At 48.7% G+C, this 19,236-nt stretch overlaps 1 protein-coding gene across 1 annotated transcript; it reads right to left on the reverse strand.

The window, feature by feature from the left end:
* Nucleotides 1-1,972: 1,972 nt before the first annotated feature.
* LOC140065264 (uncharacterized) lies at nucleotides 1,973-19,013 on the reverse strand. Its single transcript, XM_072112863.1, has 7 exons — nucleotides 18,662-19,013; nucleotides 16,546-16,753; nucleotides 15,776-15,910; nucleotides 15,424-15,679; nucleotides 15,117-15,232; nucleotides 2,439-2,573; nucleotides 1,973-2,345 (listed from the first exon to the last, which is right to left on the reverse strand). Exons 2-7 carry the CDS (start codon nucleotides 16,746-16,748, stop codon nucleotides 1,973-1,975), a joined length of 1,218 nt encoding a protein of 405 aa, XP_071968964.1. The 5' UTR covers nucleotides 16,749-16,753; nucleotides 18,662-19,013.
* Nucleotides 19,014-19,236: the final 223 nt, after the last annotated feature.

The following is a 19,236-nucleotide window of genomic DNA, read 5'->3' on the forward strand; positions in this document are numbered from 1 at the left end:
CGGCACAAAACCGCCAATACACAGCAAAAAGGGGCAAAATCACAAACCACAAGGGAAAAATAAATGATAAATGACCCCCATAGAGAGATGGAGAGATGAGATTTATAATATAAATCACATGTAAGAAAGTAAAATAGAGGAAAGCAGAGATAAGATGATGATGAGATGATGATGGATGTGAGAGAAGAAGGAAAGATCCTCATTACAGACAAATAAGGGAAAAGCTAAAGCTCCAAAAGTAAGAAAGTAAAGTATAAGAAATAGATAAAACCTGTAGAGAACCTTCCATGGTCTGCAGTGAGACCTGAGGTGCCTGGGGTCACTTACCTTACAGGTGATGGTGGAGGTAGGTGTGCGCTGTGCAGGGTCTTCACCAGGAGTGAGGGAGGAGGGAGGCAGGAGCCGGCTTATATCAGGGCAGGGGGCAGAGGGCGGGGCCTACACTGTGTCATCTCATTTACATATCACATGTCTATCCACTGACTACAGGCCACGCCCACAACATCCCATCATACAGGGGTCCCTACAACCCCTGCCCCCCCCTTCAGTACTGGAGACTCACCTGTCTGATATATACTGTATTATATCTATCTTATATCTATCATCTATCTACCTCATAGCTACTAATAACCAGAGAGAAGCGGCTCCAGGAGCGGAGGCCGCTATCCAGGACATGATCCACCTGTAATAACCCAGAAATATGATCCCAGGAGCTTTATAAAGTGATAATATGAAGGTTTATGCCTTGTGTCTCTCTGGTATCTAGAGTCGCACAGTGTGAACAGTCTCCTAAGAAGCAGGAGGGGGGGGGGGCGGATACAATGTATCTCCGGTCCCTTCTATTCTATAGATCTCCTGCATCTTCTCTCCATCTCACATCTAACATTCACAATATGGAAGCAGCAATAAAGTGACTTCTCCATCTATTATATATATAACTATCTGACTATATAAAGATTATTATTATTAACCCCTCAGTGACGCGCCCTGAAAAGCCTCTGATGGCTGCAGCATTCTTACCTTATTCTCATACACGGCCGTTTAAGGGCCAGAACTTTTTTTGTTCGCTACCTAAAAAATTTTCATGGTGTTTTTTCGGGAAAAAACACAATCTAGATTTTTTTTTTCATTCTGTGCTTTCTTTGTGGTTAATTGAAAAAATGCTTTTCTGTAATGATTAGTGTCTGTATATATATTTATTTATTTTTCATTTTCACAATAAGCTTTATTAATGAATTTCCCATTGTGTTTTGATATATATTAGAATTTATCTCGGGGACATGGGGGGGGGGGGGATATGAAGATATTTTTTGTAGTGTAGGAGCGGAGTTTTGTATTTTTAAGGATTTTTATTTTTTATTGGTTTTTTACACGTTTTCCCTGTACATCTATAAGAGCCTCAGTTACAGGGGGAATCGCCCCCTCTGAGGGCTGATGTGGGTCACAGCTGTACTGGTTCTGATCAGACCCAGCAGCTCTGATTAACCCCTTTAGACCCGACTACTTCAGCGTGATGCAGTGAGGAGTGGAGAAGGGGTAATAAACCTCATCTCCCTCCTCGGATAGCGAGGACTCCGGATCTGCGCCCACTGAGGTCCGAGACGAGATAATGTGGTGGAACAGCGCCCCCTAGATGTGACCTAAATTACTGCATTATACTGGGTTTTAGGACCTGTGGTCACATGTTCCTGGCAGCAGGTCCATAATTGCAGGAGGTGGTTCTCCCTCAGTAGTTCTGGTTGTAGTTCCCCCCCTGTGGTGATATCGGACCCACTGAGCACAGCGCCCCCTTGTGTATGTATATGGAGGGGGGGGGGGGGGGTCTCACCTTCATTAGAGACAGAGGAGAAGATTTATCTCCAGATCCTGATTACAACATAAACATTTTACAATATTTTTTTTCTGTACAAAAAGTAAATACAGTGATCGCTCTATATGTGCGCCCCCCCCGCTAACCCCCCCATAATAATCATCAGCCATGGGGATCTGCACCCCGGTGTCTGTAGCCAGGAGCCTTGCTGATGGTCATCAGGAAAATTGTCCTAGAACTGTGGGACCCCCAACCTGGAGATCCAGAGGGGGGATGAGGTCCTAATTTCTCCACATTCCGGCTCCATGATCTGGTGGGGGTAGTAGTCCCATCACTGATGGCATCTATACCGCTGTCTGTTTCTTTCCCACTCAGTGATGATGGGACTGTGGAGCCGCCATCTTCTGGCAGGGACAGTGAGGAAGTGATGGGACCGGGTCCAGATGACACCTTCTCCTCTTCTACTTGATCTGGAAGACGCGGCTTCTTTGGATGGAAGCTCGCTACCGTATAAGGATAATTATCCTCACCCAATCTGTCCATAGAAAGAAATGTGAGACACGGCCATTAGTACCGGAAACATCCACCACCAGCCCTACTGAGTATTACAGGAGGAGGGACAACTCACCGGCAGGAGACCTCATAGGGATCGATCCACAGGGTCATCTCCTTGGGGAGGGACAGGTCCTGGTAGCTGAGGCCACTATGGGCACAGGCCTCCAGGATGGTCTCCTCCCGGTCATTCCTGTTCACCCGGATACACCTGAAATAGGCAAATATTACACGTTAGAGAGAAGATCCTGATGGACCTGCATGAGGTCGTCTAGAGATGAGGATTAGAGATGAGCGAACACTAAAATGCTCGGGTACTCGTTATTCGAGACGAACTTTTCCCGATGCTCGAGTGCTCGTCTCGAATAACGAACCCCATTGAAGTCAATGGGAGACTCGAGCATTTTTCAAGGGGACCAAGGCTCTGCACAGGGAAGCTTGGCCAAACACCTGGGAACCTCAGAAAAGGATGGAAACACCACGGAAATGGACAGGAAACAGCAGGGGCAGCATGCATGGATGCCTCTGAGGCTGCTTAATCGCACCATTATGCCGAAATTATGGGCAACAGCATGGCGATGACAGAGTGACCGAATGAAGCTAGATAGCATCTAAAACATGCAATAATTGACCCTGACACTATAGGGGACGGCATGCAGAGGCAGCGGCAGCGGCAGCAGGCTAGAGAGTGGCATGGCGACATACCCTAATTGGACTCAGGCTTCAAACCAATGGGTGTCAGAGAGGAACCAAAGGAGGTGAGCAAGAAGCGCTCAAATAATATCGGTACATGATAAAAGTTTGCCAGTATATTTTGTGGATTACACAGCAGGGTGGCGACAAAGTTAACATGGAAGCCATGAAAACAACCCAAAATTCTGCCTGACACAGCTCGTTTGATAAGGGGATCATGTATGCCTACAGTTCATGCCAGTCGCTGCACTGGCTGCCAGTCTCCTTTCGAATACAGTTTAAAATAATAATAACCCTCATCCATAAAGCTCTGTATAATGCTGCACCCCCCTACCTCTCCTCTCTTATAACAGTCTATCACCCAACCCGTGCTCTTAGATCCGCCAGTGATCTTAGATTAACCTCTACCCTAGTGCGGACCTCCCACTCGCGTCTCCAAGACTTCTCTAGAGCTGCACCAATTCTATGGAATGCTCTGCCCTGGACTATCAGACTAATACCTAACCTCCAAAGTTTCAAACGTGCTCTTAAAACCCATTTCTTTAGGCAAGCCTATAACACTCATTAACTGCATGAAGTTTTAACTCTTCTACTAACCCGTCCTGTGTCGTCCTCCCATCTGTTATCCAGCAACCAACAGGCACCAGACTTCTCTGCAGTCCCATTCACCCTGGACCTGGTATATAAGATGACGGCTGAGTGGTTCAAGCGACAGCAATTCCATTTATTATATTTTTTTCTATTCCCTAAGAAGAATGGCTTGACCATTAAATATTCTTTTACCTCGTGTTACCCCATCATCTTCATAAACCGTAAGCTCTGGCGAGCAGGGACCTCACTCCTGTTGTTCCATACAAATGTTGTGCTCTGTTACATTACATTTGTATTTGTTTCCTATGATTTGTAAAGCGCTACAGAATATGATGACGCTATATAAATAAAGATTATTATTATTATTATTATGGAGGCAGTGAACTAGTAGTAGATTAAAGGTGCTGCAACTATGTTAGTTGGATCTTGGGATGGAGCTGGAGCTCTGCAGCCAGGCGAGCTTTTGCCAATCCAAGCCCCTGTCTCTAGGCTACTCCCCAAACAGCACTTCTAAGAACCTTTTGTATAAGATCAAGTGTAGTAGCGTTCTTATAAGTTTAGGATATGGCGGGTGAGGGGAATGTAAACAGATGCGCAAGAAGCGCTGAAATAATATCCCTAAATGGTAAAAGTTTGCAAGTATATTTTGGGGATTACACAGCAGGGTGGCGACAAAGTTAACAACTTTGATGTGGAATGCCCTGTAATAGCTCTTGGGCGGTGTGCCTTTTATCGCCTAGGCTCAGCAGTTTCAGCACCGCCTGCTGTCGCTTAGCGACGGCACTGCTGCTGTGCCTAGAGCTACCGACTGATGGCGCCATGCCCACGGATGGTAATTCGGAGGAGGAGGAGGTGGAGGAGGGGTGGGAGGAGGTATAGTAGGCCTTTGAGACCTGGACCGAGGTAGGCCCCGCAATTCTCTGCGTCGGCAGTATATGACCAGCCCCAGGGTCAGACTCGGTCCCAGCCTGCACCAAGTTAAGTGTAGTAGCGTTCTTATAAGTTTGGGATATGGCGGGTGAGGGGAATGTAAACAGATGCGCAAGAAGCGCATGATGCGCATGGAGCTGGCGTTCCGCTGCCAGGCGAGCTTTCGCCAATTCAAGCCCCTGTCTCTAGGCTACTCCCCAAACAGCACTTCTAAGAACCTTTTGTATAAGATCAAGTGTAGTAGCGTTCTTATAAGTTTAGGATATGCCGGGTGAGGGGAATGTAAACAGATGCGCAAGAAGCGCTGAAATAATATCCCTAAATGGTAAAAGTTTGCCAGTATATTTTGTGGATAACACAGCAGGGTGGCGACAAAGTTAACAACTTTGATGTGGAATCCATGAAAACAACCCAAATTTCTGCCTGACACACCTCGTTTGATAAAGGGACGATGTATGGAGGCAGCTATATGGACGACTTTTGGAGGTAGCAATGGAGACAACGTGTGGAGGCTGCTATGGAGACAATTTAATTTGGATAGTGCCTGTATGTGGCAGTCCCAAACATTTTTCAAACCAGAGGAGCAGGTAGGTGGCCCTCCAGTAAAATGGAATAGATTGAGTGCCTGTATGTGGCAGTCCCAAAAATGTTTCAAACCAGAGGAGCAGGTAGGTGGCCCTGCAGTAAAATGGAATAGATTGAGTGCCTGTATGTGGCAGTCCCAAAAATTTTTCAAACCAGAGGAGCAGGTAGGTGGCCCTCCAGTAAAATGGAATAGATTGAGTGCCTGTATGTGGCAGTCCCAAAAATGTTTCAAACCAGAGGAGCAGGTAGGTGGCCCTGCAGTAAAATGGAATAGATTGAGTGCCTGTATGTGGCACTCACAAAAATTGTTTCAAACAGAGGACCGGGTAGGTGGCCCTCCAGAAAAATTAAATGCATGAAGTACTATAGCAAGAGCCAGTGGGCCCTGTCAAAAAATAGCCATTTTCCTCTGCTTTACTGTACAAAGAGGAGGAGAAGGAGGAAAATGAGGAGGAGGAGGAGTGGATAAATTATTCAGGTTGAGCTTCCTTCACCTGGTGGAGATTGGAAATTCTGAGAAATCCAGCCTTTATTCATTTTAATAAGCGTCAGCCTGTCAGCGCTGTCAGTCGACAGGCGTGTACGCTTATCGGTGATGATGCCACCAGCTGCACTGAAAACCCGCTCGGACAAGACGCTAGCGGCAGGGCAGGCAAGAACCTCCAAGGCGTACAGCGCCAGTTCGTGCCACATGTCCAGCTTTGAAACCCAGTAGTTGTAGGGAGCTGTGTGATCATTTAGGACGATGGTATGGTCAGCTACGTACTCCCTCACCATCTTTCTGTAAAGATCAGCCCTACTCTGCCGAGACTGGGGACAGGTGACAGTGTCTTGCTGGGGTGACATAAAGCTGGCAAAAGCCTTGTAAAGCGTACCCTTGCCAGTGCTGGACAAGCTGCCTGCTCGCCTACTCTCCCTCGCTACTTGTCCCGCAGAACTACGCACTCTGCCGCTAGCGCTGTCAGAAGGGTAATACTGTTTCAGCTTGTGCACCAGGGCCTGCTGGTATTCATGCATTCTCACACTCCTTTCCTCTCCAGGGATGAGAGTGGAAAGATTTTGCTTGTACCGTGGGTCCAGGAGAGTAAACACACAGTAATCGGTGCTGGAATAAATTCTTTGAACGCGAGGGTCACGGGATAGGCAGCCTAGCATGAAATCTGCCATATGCGCCAGAGTCCCAACGCGCAAGAATTCACTCCCCTCACTGGTCTGACTGTCCATTTCCTCCTCCTCCAACTCCTCTTCTTCTGCCCATACACGCTCAACAGTGAAGGACTCAACAATGGTCCCCTCTTGTGTTTCGCCAACATTCTCCTCCTCTTCCTCCTCATCCTCCTCCACCTCCTCCGATATGCGCTGAGAAACAGACCTAAGGGTGCTTTGGCTATCAACAAGGGAATCTTCTTCCCCCGTCTCTTGTGAGGAGCGCAAAGCTTCCGACTTCATGCTGACCAGAGAGTTTTTCAACAGGCCAAGCAGCGGGATGGTGAGGCTGATGATGGCGGCATCGCCACTGACCATCTGTGTTGACTCCTCAAAGTTACTCAGCACCTGACAGATATCAGACATCCACGTCCACTCCTCATTGTAGACTTGAGGAAGCTGACTGACCTGACTACCAGTTCTGGTGGAAGTTGACATCTGGCAGTCTACAATCGCTCTGCGCTGCTGGTAAACTCTGGATAACATGGTCAGTGTTGAATTCCACCTCGTGGGCACGTCGCACAACAGTCGGTGAGCGGGCAGTTGGAGGCGGCGCTGCGCTGCCCTGAGAGTGGCAGCATCTGGGCTGGACTTCCTGAAATGCGCACAGATGTGGCGCACCTTCGTGAGCAAATCAGACAGATTGGGGTATGTCTTGAGGAAACGCTGAACTATCAGATTTAACACATGGGCCAGGCATGGCACATGTGTCAGTCTGCCGAGTTGCAGAGCCGCCACCAGGTTACGGCCGTTGTCACACACAACCATTCCCGGCTTGAGGTTCAGCGGTGCCAGCCACAGATCAGTCTGCGCCGTGATGCCCTGTAATAGCTCTTGGGCGGTGTGCCTTTTGTCGCCTAGGCTCAGCAGTTTGAGCACCGCCTGCTGTCGCTTAGCGACGGCACTGCTGCTGTGCCTAGAGCTACCGACTGATGGCGCCGTGCCCACGGATGGTAGTTCGGAGGAGTAGGTGGAGGAGGGGTGGGAGGAGGAGGAGGCATAGTAGGCCTGAAACACCTGGACCGAGGTAGGCCCCGCAATCCTCGGCGTCGGCAGTATATGAGCAGCCCCAGTGTCAGACTCGGTCCCAGCCTCCACCAAGTTAACCCAATGTGCCGTCAGCGATATATAGTGGCCCTGCCCGGCAGCACTCGTCCACGTGTCCGTGGTCAGGTGGACCTTGTCAGAAACGGCGTTGGTCAGGGCACGGATGATGTTGTCTGACACGTGCTGGTGCAGGGCTGGGACGGCACATCGGGAAAAGTAGTGGCGGCTGGGGACCGAATACCGAGGGGCGGCCGCCGCCATGAGGTTGCGAAAGGCCTCGGTCTCTACCAGCCTATAGGGCAGCATCTCCAGGCTAAGCAATCTGGAGATGTGCACATTAAGGGCTTGGGCGTGCGGGTGGGTTGCACTATATTTGCGTTTCCGCTCCAGCGTCTGGGGTATGGAGAGCTGAACGCTGGTGGATGCTGTGGAGGATCGTGGAGGCGACGATGGGGTTTTTGTGGCAGGGTCCTGGGCAGGGGGCTGACTAGCAGCTGACACAGGGGAAGGAGCAGTGGTGTGCACGGCCGGAGGTGAACGGGCTTGTTGCCACTGAGTGGGGTGTTTAGCATTCATATGCCTGCGCATACTGGTGGTAGGTAAGCTAGTAGTGGTGGAACCCCTGCTGAGCCTGGTTTGGCAAATGTTGCACACCACAGTCCGTCGGTCATCCGGTGTTTCCTTAAAGAACCTCCAGACTTCTGAAGATCTAGCCCTCGCCGCAGGAGCCCTCGCCACGGGAGCTTCACTAGTTGACACATTTGGCGCTGATGCACCAGCTCTGGCCCTGCCTCTCCGTCTGGCCCCACCACTGCCTCTTCCAACCTGTTCTGGTCGAGGACTCTCCTCCGTCTCAGAAGCACTGTGTTCACCCGGCCTCTCAACCCAGCTTGGGTCTGTCACCTCATCATCCTCCGATCCCTCAGTCTGCTCCCCCCTCGGACTTCCTGCCCTGACAACAACTTCCCCACTGTCTGACAACCGTGTCTCCTCATCGTCGGACACCTCTTTACACACTTCCACTACGTCAAGAAGGTCATCATCACCCACAGACTGTGACTGTTGGAAAACCTGGGCATCGGAAAATTGCTCAGCAGCAACCGGACAAGTGGTTTGTGACTGTGGGAAGGGTCCAGAAAACAGTTCCTCAGAGTATGCCGGTTCAAATGCCAAATTTTCCTGGGAGGGGGCAGACTGGGGGGGGAGGAGGCTGAGGTGCAGGAGCTGGAGGAGTGGCGATTTCGGTGACATGGGTGGACTGCGTGGAAGACTGACTGGTGGTGGACAAATTGCTCGAAGCATTGTCAGCAATCCACGACATCACCTGTTCGCACTGTTCTGGCCTCAACAGTGCTCTACCACGAGTCCCAGTAACTTCAGACATGAACCTAGGGAGTGTAGCTCTGCGGCGTTCCCCTGCTCCCTCATCAGCAGGTGGTGTCTCACCCCGCCCAGGACCACGGCCTCTGACCCCTGCAGTAGTTGGACGCCCACGTCCCCGCCCTCGTCCTCTACCCCTAGCCCTCGGGTTAAACATTTTTAAAATGAGAGTTATAACTTTATTTTTTTTTTTACTTTTTTTTGTTTTTTTTTGTGTTTTTTTTTTTTTTTTGTGTTTTTTGTTTTTTTTTGAGTTTTTAAAACCAAACAATGCTATCCTATTGCTATGGCTATTTTCTAGCCAAGTATCAAAGCACACTACTATGCCAGATGAGATGACACTGAGTTAGTGCCTAATTGAAATCCAACCCCTACTAAATTTTCCCACTTCGGTCTTTGCTATGGATATGTGTGCCACTAATAGCTAAACACAACGGTAGCAAGTCCCCCTGCTAATTCCTCACAAAATGGTACTAGATGCAAATTAAAATAAAAAAAGTATAACGCTATTGTAGCCCTAAGAAGGGCTGTTGGGTTCTTGTAGAATCACTCCTGCCTAACACTATTCTAATAGAACAGCCTAACGCTTTCCCTGACCAGCAGCAGCTCTCTCCCTAGCGGCATCCAGACACAGAATGATCCGAGCAGCGCGGGCAGCGGCTAGTCTATCCCAGGGTCACCTGATCTGGCCAGCCAACCACTGCTATCGACGTGTAAGGGTACCACGTCATGCTGGGTGGAGTGCAGAGTCTCCTGGCTTGTGATTGGCTCTGTTTCTGGCCGCCAAAAAGCAAAACGGCGGGAGCTGCCATTTTCTCGAGCGGGCGAAGTATTCGTCCGAGTAACGAGCAGTTTCGAGTACCCTAATGCTCGACCGAGCATCAAGCTCGGACGAGCATGTTCGCTCATCTCTAATGAGGATCCATGATGGGTTTTATAGATATCCGGATGGATCTACAGACTATAAACATTGAAGAATTGTTTTGATTATAATGGTCCAATATATAAAAAGTAGGGAATATTTTCATCTTCCGAACAATGGAGTCATTTATGTGAGAAGCTGATGGAATTTTTAGAGTTATTGCCACAAGACACAAAATGGGAACATTAAAAAGAATAATAATGGATGGAGATATAACAGTAGGAAAAAGCCGCCGCCCAGAAGTAACAATGTGACATAATAAGTGTCCGGTTATGGAACAAGAGAAACATTTGTTACATTTTGGAGAACGGCTTTTCCTACTATTATAGATGATAGACAGGACATGGATATAGAGAGAGGAGATGTAGAGATAGTAGTCTGGAGCCGCTCAGGTAAGTAGGTAGAGTATATACCATTATATACATATGTACTAAAAAGAAAAATAGCAGCGCTCCAATGAAAGTGAAAGAGGTCTGATACTTTATTTACCATCAGAACCATTTCGGGCCTGGTAGCCGGATCCTTCTTCTAGCGAGAGAACGTTACAAACAAGCAAGAATATATATAGCATAAAAGCAACATGGCCTCCATGTCATGTGATCCGAATCATGTGACTCCTCCATGTCATGTGATCCGAATCATGTGACTCCTCCATGTCATGTGATCCAAATCATGTGACTCCTCCATGTCATGTGATGCGAATCATGTGACTCCTCCATGTCATGTGATCCAAATCTTGTGACTTCATAAAACACCATAGTTGTATATACATAACACCGCACGATCAGTGATACATAATCTGATTTGTTAAAAAAACTGGTGAATAAATAACACGACCCAAAGTTATATGAAGTTATTTTTTCATTACACAAAATTTATCTGTCCACAAATGACCAATATATGGGGGTCACCTGGTGCAATGTAACACCTGTGTATAGTTCTCCTCTAGTACATGCACCGCTCACATGGGATCCGGGAAAACTCCAGGACATCAGCGACTGTGGCCTAATGCCATACCTCCCAACATTTGTGAAAGGGAAAGAGGGATAAAATGGCGGCACGCGTAGCGATCCCCCTAATCACTCACTGGCCACGCCCCAAATTTTAACCATATTATAATAATAAAAATCATCTCAATAATAAAAAAATGTTTTTTTCCTGACTGGGATTTGAACCTAGAACCTGCAGTGACCATGAACAATAACAACACAGCGGCTCCACTAACTGAGCTACGATCTCTGTGATTATTCAATCGAGGAATTTTGGTAACTAAGAACTGTCACTGCTACTGTTACACTGTGACACAGATGATTTAATGCCTTGGTATATATAGAGAGGGATCTTCTCAGAGATTATTGTAATTAATGAGACTATTATTATTATTATTATTATTATTATTATTTTTATTATTATTGAGATGATTATTATTATTTTTACTATTACTAATAATCGTCTCCATAATAATAAAAATAATAATATTTATAATAATAATAATTGTCTCAATTGTTACAATAATAACCCCTGAGAAAATCATTAGCAACACAGTCACAGGGCTTATAGCTCAGTGGATTGAGGCTCCTGTCTCTAATGCAGAGGGTCTAGAGCAGTGGTGGCGAACCTATGGCACGGGTGCCAGAGGCGGCACTCCGAGCTCTTTCTGTGGGCACCCGGGTCATCACCCAAGCACACCAGACAGGACTCAAAGAATCTTTCTGTAGTTCCAAGCAACTTAAAAGATACTGCTTTCAGTCATATTTTAAAGTGACTTACTTGGCTACTTGGGACTGTAGGAAAAGGGAGAATTTGTAGACAGGGCCGAATTATCTCCGAAGGACCTCCTGCTGGCCCCATGATTCGCTGTACAGATACAGAGGGAGAATGGAAAGAATCTACGATGATGCAAATTTTTCCTCCTTCTTTCTACTATGTTGGTGTCCTCAGGAGGCCAGTAAGATTGAACGTTGTTGAAGAACAGGAAGCAATAAGATCCTGCTCTAATTTTGGTTGGCACCTTGCGATAAATGAAGGGGATGTGGGTTTGCAGTTTGGGCACTTGGTCGCTAAAAGGTTCGCCATCACTGGTCTAGAGTTTGAATCCCAGACTGGGCATATATTTATTTAATTAAACAAAGAGCTTGTGTCTGGGGAAGCCCTGGAGACCATATATGGACAGATGCTGATCTGAACCTGATGCCGTGGTCCCTGCTCTCCGCTAACCCGACACTTCTCTCTAAAGGATTCCCTGCCCAATGTCTATAGAAGACATTCTGCAGTTCAGGCTTTGAAAGTATTTACTATGCGGGGGCGGGACCTGGGGGGAAAATCCGTGACAGTCTGACAGCTGCCCGTGACGTGGGCCAGAGGTAAGAAAAACGGGACTTTCCTGGCAAAATCGGGACGGTTGGGAGCTATGCCTAATGCGCAGCAGAAAATACACAACAGATGGCACCAGCGGGAGACATGAGGTGCAGGAGATACGTCACCTCCCTGCCGCCATCTTACTACAGAGGAGGCCGCCATTCATGTATCTTATATACAGGTAAACCTGCAACAGCCAAAATATAATATACAGTGTGACAGGTAAGGACTAGCACATGGGGACCACCATGTATAGCGCTAGGACTTATGGGGTCTTGGAGTTCAATTAATTGTTCCCTGTGGCTACTTGAGAAAGTGGAATGTTTTCAGATGTAATACCTGGTGCCCCCCTTCATCATACCCCTTCTTATTATGCCCCATCTCCTTATGTTCTCATTTATACTGCCCCCTCTTATAGTGCCCCCTCTTATAATGCCCTCTTTGTTTTTTTAATGTCACCCCCTCATGTAGCATTAGGACACCCAGCGCTGGCGGGTGGTGCCGTCCTCACGTTGCCTGCGCTGGGAGCGGTGCTGCCCCTAGTGGCAGAGCAGGGAGTGTATTACTGCACACAAGCTGCGATCCCTACTGCTGTACAGCACCAGCTCATGTCCTGCCCCCAATGTCCCTGCGTGACCCGCCCCACCATAGTGCCGAATATTTCCTGTGCCGGATGTGACCTGCGGCTGCACAATGCCCGATCCTGCTCTAGGCATATGTTATGTATATGTGTAAGGCGGAGGAACAGCGCCCTCTAGATCTCATCTGAATTACTGCATTATAATGTGTTTTAGGACCTGTGGTCACATGTTCCTGGTGGCAGGTCCTTAATTGCAGGAGGAGTTTCTCCCTCAGTAGTTGTGGCTATAACACACCCCCCCCCCCACCGTGATCCCCCCAGACCCACTGACCACAGCGCCCCCTTGTGTATGTATATGAGGGGGTGTGGTCTCCCCAGACCGACTGACCACAGCGCCCCCTTGTGTATGTATATGAGAGGGTGTGGTCTCCCCAGACCCACTGACCACAGCGTCCCCTTGTGTATGTATATGAGGGGGTGTGGTCTCCCCAGACCCACTGACCACAGCGCCCCCTTGTGTACGTATATGAGGGGGTGTGGTCTCCCCAGACCCACTGACCACAGCGCCCCCTTGTGTATGTATATGAGGGGGTGTGGTCTCCTCAGACCCACTGACCACAGCGCCCCCTTGTGTATGTATATGAGGGGGTGTGGTCTACAAAGACCCACTGACCACAGCACCCCCTTGTGTATGCATATGAGGGGTGTGGTCTCCCCAGACCCACTGACCATAGCGCCCCCTTGTGTATGTATTTGAGGGGGTGTGGTCTCCCCAGACCCACAGCGCCCCCTTGTGTATGTATATGAGGGGGTGTGGTCCCCCCAGACCCACTGACCACAGCGCCCCCTTGTGTATGTATATGAGGGGGTGTGGTCTCCTAAGACCCACTGACCACAGCGCCCCCTTGTGTATGTATATGAGGGGGTGTGGTCTCCCCAGACCCACTGACCACAGCGCCCCCTTGTGTATGTATATGAGGGGGTGTGGTCTCCCCAGACCCACTGACCACAGCGCCCCCTTGTGTATGTATATGAGGGGGTGTGGTCTCCCCAGACCCACTGACCACAGCGCCCCCTTGTGTACGTATATGAGGGGGTGTGGTCTCCCCAGACCCACTGACCACAGCGCCCCCTTGTGTATGTATATGAGGGGGTGTGGTCTCCTCAGACCCACTGACCACAGCGCCCCCTTGTGTATGTATATGAGGGGGTGTGGTCTACAAAGACCCACTGACCACAGCACCCCCTTGTGTATGCATATGAGGGGTGTGGTCTCCCCAGACCCACTTACCATAGCGCCCCCTTGTGTATGTATTTGAGGGGGTGTGGTCTCCCCAGACCCACAGCGCCCCCTTGTGTATGTATATGAGGGGGTGTGGTCCCCCCAGACCCACTGACCACAGCGCCCCCTTGTGTATGTATATGAGGGGGTGTGGTCTCCTAAGACCCACTGACCACAGCGCCCCCTTGTGTATGTATATGAGGGGGTGTGGTCTCCCCAGACCCACTGACCACAGCGCCCCCTTGTGTATGTATATGAGGGGGTGTGGTCTCCCCAGACCCACTGACCACAGCGCCCCCTTGTGTATGTATATGAGGGGGTGTGGTCTCCCCAGACCCACTGACCACAGCGCCCCCTTGTGTACGTATATGAGGGGGTGTGGTCTCCCCAGACCCACTGACCACAGCGCCCCCTTGTGTATGTATATGAGGGGGTGTGGTCTCCTCAGACCCACTGACCACAGCGCCCCCTTGTGTATGTATATGAGGGGGTGTGGTCTACAAAGACCCACTGACCACAGCACCCCCTTGTGTATGCATATGAGGGGTGTGGTCTCCCCAGACCCACTTACCATAGCGCCCCCTTGTGTATGTATTTGAGGGGGTGTGGTCTCCCCAGACCCACAGCGCCCCCTTGTGTATGTATATGAGGGGGTGTGGTCCCCCCAGACCCACTGACCACAGCGCCCCCTTGTGTATGTATATGAGGGGGTGTGGTCTCCTAAGACCCACTGACCACAGCGCCCCCTTGTGTATGTATATGAGGGGGTGTGGTCTCCCCAGACCCACTGACCACAGCGCCCCCTTGTGTATGTATATGAGGGGGTGTGGTCTCCCCAGACCCACTGACCACAGCGCCCCCTTGTGTATGTATATGAGGGGGTGTGGTCTCCCCAGACCCACTGACCACAGCGCCCCCTTGTGTATGTATATGAGGGGGTGTGGTCTCCCCAGACCCACTGACCACAGCGCCCCCTTGTGTATGTATAGGAGGGGGTGTGGTCTCACCTTCATTAAAGACATAGCAGCCGATTTATCTCCAGATGTTTTTTACAATATAAAAGTTTACAGTTTTTTAGTTTTTTTACAAAAAAAAATAAATAAAATCATCTCTATAATATATATATACACCCCCCGCCCGGAACCCCCATAATTATCAGCCAAGAGGATCTGCTACCCACACCTCCTGTGCCCAGAATCCTTGCCGATGGTCTTCAGGGGAATTTTGATAGAACTGTGGGGCCCTCCACCCGGGGATCCAGAGGGGGGCCGCGGTCCTGAAGACAGCTCGGGGGGCCTGAGGAGACAGAATAAAAGAAACAACATCAATCATAGGAACTCATCTCGCTATAACCCCCGAGATCGTCATCACCCTGCACCCCCACAGCATCATCACCCTGCACCCATGAGTGTCATCATCCCGCACCGCCCCCCTCCCCCGAGCGTCATCACCCCTCAGCTACAAGTGTCAGGTTAATCATTCCTCACCGGTATAGGGACTGGGTCCTCCACATTGCGGCTCCCTGGTCTGGTGGGGGTAGTAGTCCCATCCTCTATTCCGCTGTCATCCCCACTCAGACTCGGTGATGATGGGACTGTGGCGCCGCCATCTTCTGGTGGTGGGGTGGAGGAAGTGACAGGACCGGGTCCAGATGGCACCTTCTCCTCTCCTACTCGATCCGGAAGACGCGGCTTCTTTGGATCGAAGCTCGCTACCGTATAAGGATAATTATCCTCACCCAATCTGTCCATAGAAAGAAATGTGAGACACGGCCATTAGTACAACATCCACCATCCACCACCAGCCCTACTGAGTATTACAGGAGGAGGGACAACTCACCGGCAGGAGACCTCGTAGGGATCGATCCACAGGGTCATCTCCTTGGGGAGGGACAGGTCCTGGTAGCTGAGGCCACTATGGGCACAGGCCTCCAGGATGGTCTCCTCCCGGTCATTCCTGTTCACCCTGATACACCTGAAATAGGCAAATATTACACGTTAGAGAGAAGATCCTGATGGACCTGCATGAGGTCGTCTAGAGATGAGGATCCGTGATGGGTTTTCTAGATATCCGGATGGATCTATATGGAGTTATCGAAAGATGTGATGGTGGGAAATTTATGGACATACAAAGTAATGAGGAAAAAAATGGCAAAATGCTGAAATACAGAAATATTCTACACCTGGACATGGATATAAAACATCTCCCAATAGAACAATGGAGTCATTTATGTGAGAAGCTGATGGATCAATGTTGGAATTTTTAGAATTATTGCCAATAGACAAAACTGGGTTACTAAAAAGAACAATAATGGAACAATATAAAAACATTCAAGAATTTTTGAAAATGCCAAAACCCAATGTAGGAAATTCTCTAGAAGCGACTTTGGAGCAGGATGACATTGTCAGAGATCAGTCAGAAAACCATTTGTAGTATTTTCCTGGACGCTGCGGCTCATATACCGGGAATTATTCCATTTATTCAATGAGCAAGTGTGGGAAACTTTTAGGCAAATTACTGATTTAGGAATTTTGGTAACTGATCTAAATGGGAGATTCTGATGGATCAATTCTGGAATGATGTTACCACATATCAGAGCAGTGCGTTACCTGTAGGCCTGGCCTCTCATTGGCTTCTCCGGGTACCAGTGTCCAGTGTATTTTTTGGAGAGTATTTCTAACACCTTGTCTCCGAATATATTGATCTTCATTGGGTCCAGTTTTTGGAATCTGTTGGCCAGAGTCTTAATATAACCAACCCCGGCCAACAGCTCCTCTCTCATCTCCAGGGGGACGAATGTGTATGACGCCATTATATCTATGGGAGGAAACAAGAACAGGTCAACTTTTAGTAAGAAAAATAAATCTCTATAAGATATTGGGGGGGGGGATAGAAAGATGGAGGAGATATGGGAAGAGCAGCAACAAGACCGGATACAGGAAAGACCCCGAGCTCCTCTATACAAAGAGAAATCGACAGCCAGAGAGCGAGAGCCCAACCCCGATACTAGAGCGAGAGCCCAACCCCAATAATAGAGCGAGAGCCCAACCCTAATAGTAGAGCGAGAGCCCAAACCTCGATACTAGAGCGAGAGCCCAGGCCTGATACTAGAGCGAGAGCCAAACCCCGATACTAGAGCGAGAGCCAAACCCCGATACTAGAGCGAGAGCCAAACCCCGATACTAGAGCGAGAGCCAAACCCCGATACTAGAGCGAGAGCCAAACCCCGATACTAGAGCGAGAGCCAAACCCCGATACTAGAGCGAGAGCCCAAACCCCGATACTAGAGCGAGAGCCCAAACCCCGATACTAGAGCGAGAGCCCAAACCCCGATACTAGAGCGAGAGCCCAAACCCCGATACTAGAGCGAGAGCCCAAACCCCGATACTAGAGCGAGAGCCCAGGCCCGATACTAGAGCGAGAGCCCAAACCCAATAGTAGAGCGAGAGCCCAAACCCAATAGTAGAGCGAGAGCCCAAACCCAATAGTAGAGCGAGAGCCCAAACCCAATAGTAGAGCGAGAGCCCAAACCCAATAGTAGAGCGAGAGCCCAAACCCAATAGTAGAGCGAGAGCCCAAACCCAATAGTAGAGCGAGAGCCCAAACCCAATAGTAGAGCGAGAGCCCAAACCCAATAGTAGAGCGAGAGCCCAAACCCAATAGTAGAGCGAGAGCCCAAACCCAATAGTAGAGCGAGAGCCCAAACCCGATACTAGAGCGAGAGCCCAACCCCAATAGTAGAGCGAGAGCCCAGGCCAGATACTAGAGCCGCACCAAGACTGAGATACAGAGAGACAGATATAGATGAGATAGATAGATAGATAGATAGATAGATAGGAGATAGATAGATAGATAGATAGATAGATAGATAGATAGATAGGAGATAGATAGATAGATAGATAGATAGATAGATAGATAGATAGACATGAGAGAGATAATGGATGGAGAGAGATGAGATGTACAGATTATAAAATTTAAATGAATGAAATTAAGAAACCCAAATAGAAATAAAAAGGAACATAAAAATGTTGTTCCCCTTCCATATGAGATGTTGGGATAGATGGATATATGGAAAGATAGGAGATTGGGGGTCATTAGTTGTCAGTCTATTTTTTGCACCTCATTTGTCTTTGTCGTTTTGGCTCTTTGTGAAATGCAGTTTTTTTTAGCCTTATTGGGCCAAATTTGAAAAAAGATGCAATTTGTTACACAAATCCCTCCATTGCCTTTCCTAAACGCGGTCAGGACTGGCGAGTCATTGCCCAATTATTTGCGGCCATGTAGGCGCAGGAGTATAATAAACAGGTGGAAACATCTATAAATCGGGCGCAAAGTAATAACAAATGGAACACAACAACACGCGGCGAACTGAGGCGTAACATTCCAAAAAAAAGCACAAAATAGGCGCAAAACAGCCAATACACAGCAAAGAGGGGCAAAAACACAAACAGCAGGGGAAAAAGAAATGATAAATGACCCCCATAGAGATGGAGATGAGATTTATAATATAAATCACATGTAAGAAAGTAAAATAGAGGAAAGCAGAGATAAGATGATGATGAGATGATGATGGATGTGAGAGAAGAAGGAAAGATCCTCATTACAGACAAATAAGGGAAAAGCTAAAGCTCCAAAAGTAAGAAAGTAAAGTATAAGAAATAGATAAAACCTGTAGAGAACCTTCCATGGTCTGCAGTGAGACCTGAGGTGCCTGGGGTCACTTACCTTACAGGTGATGGTGGAGGTAGGTGTGCGCTGTGCAGGGTCTTCACCAGGAGTGAGGGAGGAGGGAGGCAGGAGCCGGCTTATATCAGGGCAGGGGGCAGAGGGCGGGGCCTACACGGTGTCATCTCATTTACATATCACATGTCTATTCACTGACTACAGGCCCCGCCCACAATATCCCACCCTACAGGGGTCCCTACAACCCCTGCCCCCCCCCCCCCCTCCAGGACTGGAGATTCACCTGTCTGATATCTACTGTATTATCCTATATCTATCTTATATCTATCTACATCATATCTATCAAAAATCGGAGAGAAGCGGCTCCAGGACCGGCGGCCGCTATCCAGGACATGATCCAAAGGATCCAATGGAATAATACGAGAAATAGGAGCAAAACAACTTAGAAAAGTGACAACGTGTAGATTCATTCCCCCATATACAAAACCTTCCCCGTCCATCTATTCATTTCCCTGGTGTCTCTCTGGTGTCACTCAGTGTGAACAGTCTCCTAAGAAGGAGCAGGGGGGGGGCAGCGGATACAATGTATCTATTATATATATTTCCTGTCTATAGAA

The sequence above is a fragment of the Engystomops pustulosus genome, chromosome 6 (assembly GCF_040894005.1).
Source record: "Engystomops pustulosus chromosome 6, aEngPut4.maternal, whole genome shotgun sequence".
In the NCBI taxonomy this organism is placed as follows: Eukaryota; Metazoa; Chordata; class Amphibia; order Anura; family Leptodactylidae; genus Engystomops; species Engystomops pustulosus.